Source organism: Leishmania donovani, chromosome 36 (assembly GCF_000227135.1).
Source record: "Leishmania donovani BPK282A1 complete genome, chromosome 36".
Lineage (NCBI taxonomy): Eukaryota > Euglenozoa > Kinetoplastea > Trypanosomatida > Trypanosomatidae > Leishmania > Leishmania donovani.
Window position 1 is genome coordinate 228,814 of NC_018263.1, and position 4,229 is coordinate 233,042.

Below are 4,229 nucleotides of genomic sequence, written 5' to 3' on the forward strand. Positions count from 1 at the left end.
TCTCCCGGAGCGTGCTTATATCTCTATAAAGCGTTGAGCCCCTCTCTCTGTCGGTCTTTCTTCATCTTTTTAGTATTTGCCGTTTACCTGGTTCGTTTCTCTCTCCGAGTTTTTTGTTCCCACTGCGTGGCCTCTTTTTCCGTTCTGCCGTCTCTTATCTGTTTTGCTTCACCTGCATCTGCCCACTCCCCACTTTCAGCGCTTTATCGGTTCTCGAGTTGTCTTCCTTTCTGTGCCTCTCCCTAGCTTTTCTTTTTCTTTTCGGCTGCCACGGCCATCCTCATCTTGTCGAAGATCATTTGCCGATCAAGACTTCTCCACTGCGCATAGAGTTCTACGCTCTGAGTGAGACGCTGACCCAGGCTAGTGTTTTCTGTCCTTTCTAGCCGTTGTCGTCGTCGCTGCATTGCTGCCCTGTCGAGTATCCCTTTGACTTCTCCCTCCCCCTATTGTGGCTTCTTCTGTGCTTCTGCAGGTACGCCGCGGCGCTGCTGGGCTGAGGTTCGCCAAACGGAGAATCTCTACCGGTGCCGCTTCCGTTTCGCTTTTTTTTCTCTTGTGTGCTTGTTGTTGGGCGGAGCGTGTGCGCGCACGTGTGTGTGTGTGATCCCCTTGGCTCCTCTTTTTTCTTTGTCCCCCCCCCCTGTGCATGGGTGTCTTGCTCTTTCCTCCCGGCCACGGTTTTCGCCTTTTTTGCGCATTTTTTCGTTTGTATTTTTCTTCCCCTCTGCCGCTCTCTCTTGTCTTGCGCTTCAAACCATGCCTAGTGGGAACCCGCAGCACCGCAACTGGAGCTCTTCCAACTCGGGGGAAGTCGGATCGCGCCAGAGTCCCGTATCCACCTCGGAAGGCCGCCGCAGCCCCAATGGGCGTCGCTCCTACCAAGAGCGCATCACGACGGTGCGCTTTATCCAGCCATCGACGGGCGAGACGATGTGCACGAAACTGAACCGCGTGCAGCGAACCAAGACGAAGCCCGAGAACGACGCGGAGCTGTGCGAGAGTTTTCTCAAAGGCCACTGTGATTCTGGCAACGGGTGCCAGTACGTTCACGTGCCAAAGCAGTACCTGTGGCGCCTGCTGAGCCCCCATGTGGACCCCAAGACGCTCTTCTACTATCCTGGCTTCAACGTACGCTGCTACACCCCTGACATGAACGTCTACTACGACATCCCTAGCGAGTTCATCTACCAAACGAAAGGAAGTGACCGCTACGTGGAGCTCTTCAACGACAACGGCGACAACTTCAAGGACAAGTGCCGTCTGTGCCCAAACCTACAGTCGCACGGCATCTGCGACAACAACGAGCAGTGCGACGACATACACTGTGCCGTGGCCGACCTCGATCAGTTTCCGCACATTGCCACCCACCGCGCCACCAAGGAGGCTGTTGCCCGCTATGAGCACATGCCACCAGAGCTCATCGTGCGAGTCTACCAACCCAACACACCAGGCGACGGCATGGACTTCAACGGCGACGATGTTCTTCGAACAGCAGGTGCCACACAGTACGAGGACGCTTACAAGCAGACCGGGGGCATTCCGGCGCTGAAGATGCAGCATTGTGCCCACTTCCAAACGAAGAAGCTGTGCCGCATGGGTGACGGCTGCCGCTTCCTGCATGTCGTCTCCGTTGCGTTAGCCAGCCCCGCGCCGGATGAGGAGGCGTCGATCCGCTCGTCGCCGGCCCCAGCAACGACAACGGCGTCTGCCACCAGCGCACCTAGCGCGGCCACCCCCACCCCCACCGCGGCGAAGACGCCCACAGCAACGACGATTACAGCTACCGTAACCGCAGGTCGCCAGCTGCGCGAGGAGGACGTGGCGATGAACGCAGCGGCTGAGATGGCGGCGATTGCGATGGCCGCCGAAGAGCCGCTATACATTGGCTCTCACGTGGACAACACCGTGCCACAGGGTTCGAGGAACGGACGCCTACACAAGTACGGCACGCAGGCGATAGTGCCGCAACAGCCGCAACCGTATCAACCGCCGCAGCAACCGAGCTCCATCTATCCCTACGGTCCAGTGTCGATGGGAGCAGTGAAAGAGCGCGTCTCGCCGGTGCAATACCGCTCCAGCGGGCGTCTATCGCCTATTAAAGTAGTCGTGACGCCGGGCCAAATGGAGGGGGCGCCAGCGCAGCGCCTTTCGCCGATGTCTCTGCCGAGTGGTGGCTCATCTGGGACACCTACACAGCAGCCCCATAGTCGCACTTCGCCGCTGCGCCGCAACAACCCTTACTCACTCTCGCCCTCCTCCACGAGCCTTAACTAAGCGGCATCAGAGGCGCACCACTACCGTCATCGCAATCCAGCACACCCTCCCCCCTTACACTTGTATCATTACACTGACTGCCGTTGTACTCGCCGGAGTGCTCATCGCCTGGCAACGTGTGCGGCGTTGGCGACCTCCTTGGTACCCCCTCACTTCCTCTAGTACCAGCAGCACACACGCACACGCACATGCTTACGCTGACACAGTTTCGTCGACGCGCATGACCAGACCTCCTTCCTTTCTTCTTATTTGCCAACTTGGCCCTTTTTCTTGCCCTACCCTCTTCCTTGCCCTTCCTGAACCTTTCCAGTCCCCCCCCCTCCTCCTCCTTGTTCTCCCAATCACTTTCCCTCCGTTTCTTATAAACATGGATCCCCTCTTGCACGCCTTCTTTTTTGTTTTCTTCCCCTTTTGTTCGCTTCCTCCTCTCCCTCATCTCTCCTTGCTCCGTGCTGCTTTTTTGTTTTGCCTGTTGTTACATGGAGAGCGACACAATGCCGCCTCGTCTCACCCCACCTCCCCCTCTCTTCTACTTTCATTCTGCGCTTGCCGCTTTCCTTTCGATGGTCTCTTCTGTGCTCCTCAACGAGCCCGTGCCGACTCGACGAGAGGATACCGCGAGAGAATTGCCTTTATCACCTGCATACTCCTCTGGTGTCTTGGCAAGGGGATCTACAAGCGTGGTCGTGCTACCTGCAAGCGCGCCGGGTGATGCTCTTGTGCCTTACGTGTGTCTTGCTTGAGGTTTGATGCCTTCTGTGTGTATGAGCGCGCATGCCTGCCCGATATGCTGCGCGCTTGTCGTGCATAATTCTCTTTGTCACTTCTCCGTGCGCTAGTACGATACCTCCCTACCCCAACGAAAGGGGAACAAAGAGGAGCATAAAAGATGCTCGCGAAAAGCTCATAGACAAGCAAAGAAGAACAAGTAAACGGAAAGATGTCGGCGATTTGTCAGATCATCTGACTGTGACTTAACCCCATCTGCGTTTTTTTCGTTTTTATTCTTGAGTGATGTACTCTCGGTGCCGTGGTTTTCTTTCAAAATACGTTTGGCACATTTTTTATTTTTCCTGTTGGCGTCCTCATGGTTTGCACCCCTCCTTGCTTTTTGTTTTCTTTTCCGAGCCTCTGCGGCCGCTGAGCATGCGTAGCTCGACTCCTGCTCGTTACGTTCCGCACCATTTCCTGTTCCCTTTTGTTTTCTGTTCGGTTGTGAATTGAAAGGATCAACCAGGAAAACGAAGGGAGAAGATGTGATGCAATCAGGAGAGGAGGCCAACACTCGAGTAGTTGCACACGTGCTCTCCCTTTTTCAGGTTCAATTACCTTCAGACAAACCCCCGGTCGCACAAGCCCACACGCATCCTCGTATAGTGTGCTGGAGAACATATCTTCCAACTTTCTTCTCTTCCGCGCGCATCGATTGCAGTGTGTCTAGAGTGAGTAGGTAACTGTTTCCTTTGAGTTTTCTTATATATATACATATATATATATATATAGGTTTTTGACACTTATCGTGCTACGCTGTTGGCTGCATCGAATTCTCTGCGCGTCTTTTTGAACGTGTGTGTGTTTGTGCGTGCATGTCTCTTCATGCGTGTGCGCTTCGCATTATGGAATTGCCTCTTCCTTTTCCCTCTATGCGTTCCCTCCTCCCGCTCGTCCTCCCCTCTTCCACACTTCGCTTTTTTCTTCCCCTCTGTTGTTTCTGACGTTCACCTCTCTTCCTCTCTTCATTTCGATTAAACACGCCAATTGATGTTAACTGGAATCACTCTGCGCACATCCCTTCACCTGTTTGTGTGTGTCTTTCTCTTCTCTCTTGCTTCCCTTCCCTCGTCCGCTTTTTTTTTTGATTTTTCTTGTCTTCGTTATACTTCTCCCTCCTGCAAACGCGGGACTGTTCTATCGCGCAGCACCACAGAAACACGTCTCGACTTCAAAATGCT

At 54.3% G+C, this 4,229-nt stretch overlaps 1 protein-coding gene across 1 annotated transcript; it reads left to right on the plus strand.

The window, feature by feature from the left end:
- Positions 1 to 759: 759 nt before the first annotated feature.
- On the plus strand, positions 760 to 2,277 carry LDBPK_360790 (hypothetical protein, conserved; the record flags this gene model as incomplete). Its single annotated transcript, XM_003865147.1, has 1 exon — positions 760 to 2,277. The coding sequence occupies one exon, from the start codon at positions 760 to 762 to the stop codon at positions 2,275 to 2,277; it is 1,518 nt and encodes a 505-aa protein (XP_003865195.1).
- Between the last annotated feature and the right edge of the window lie 1,952 nt (positions 2,278 to 4,229).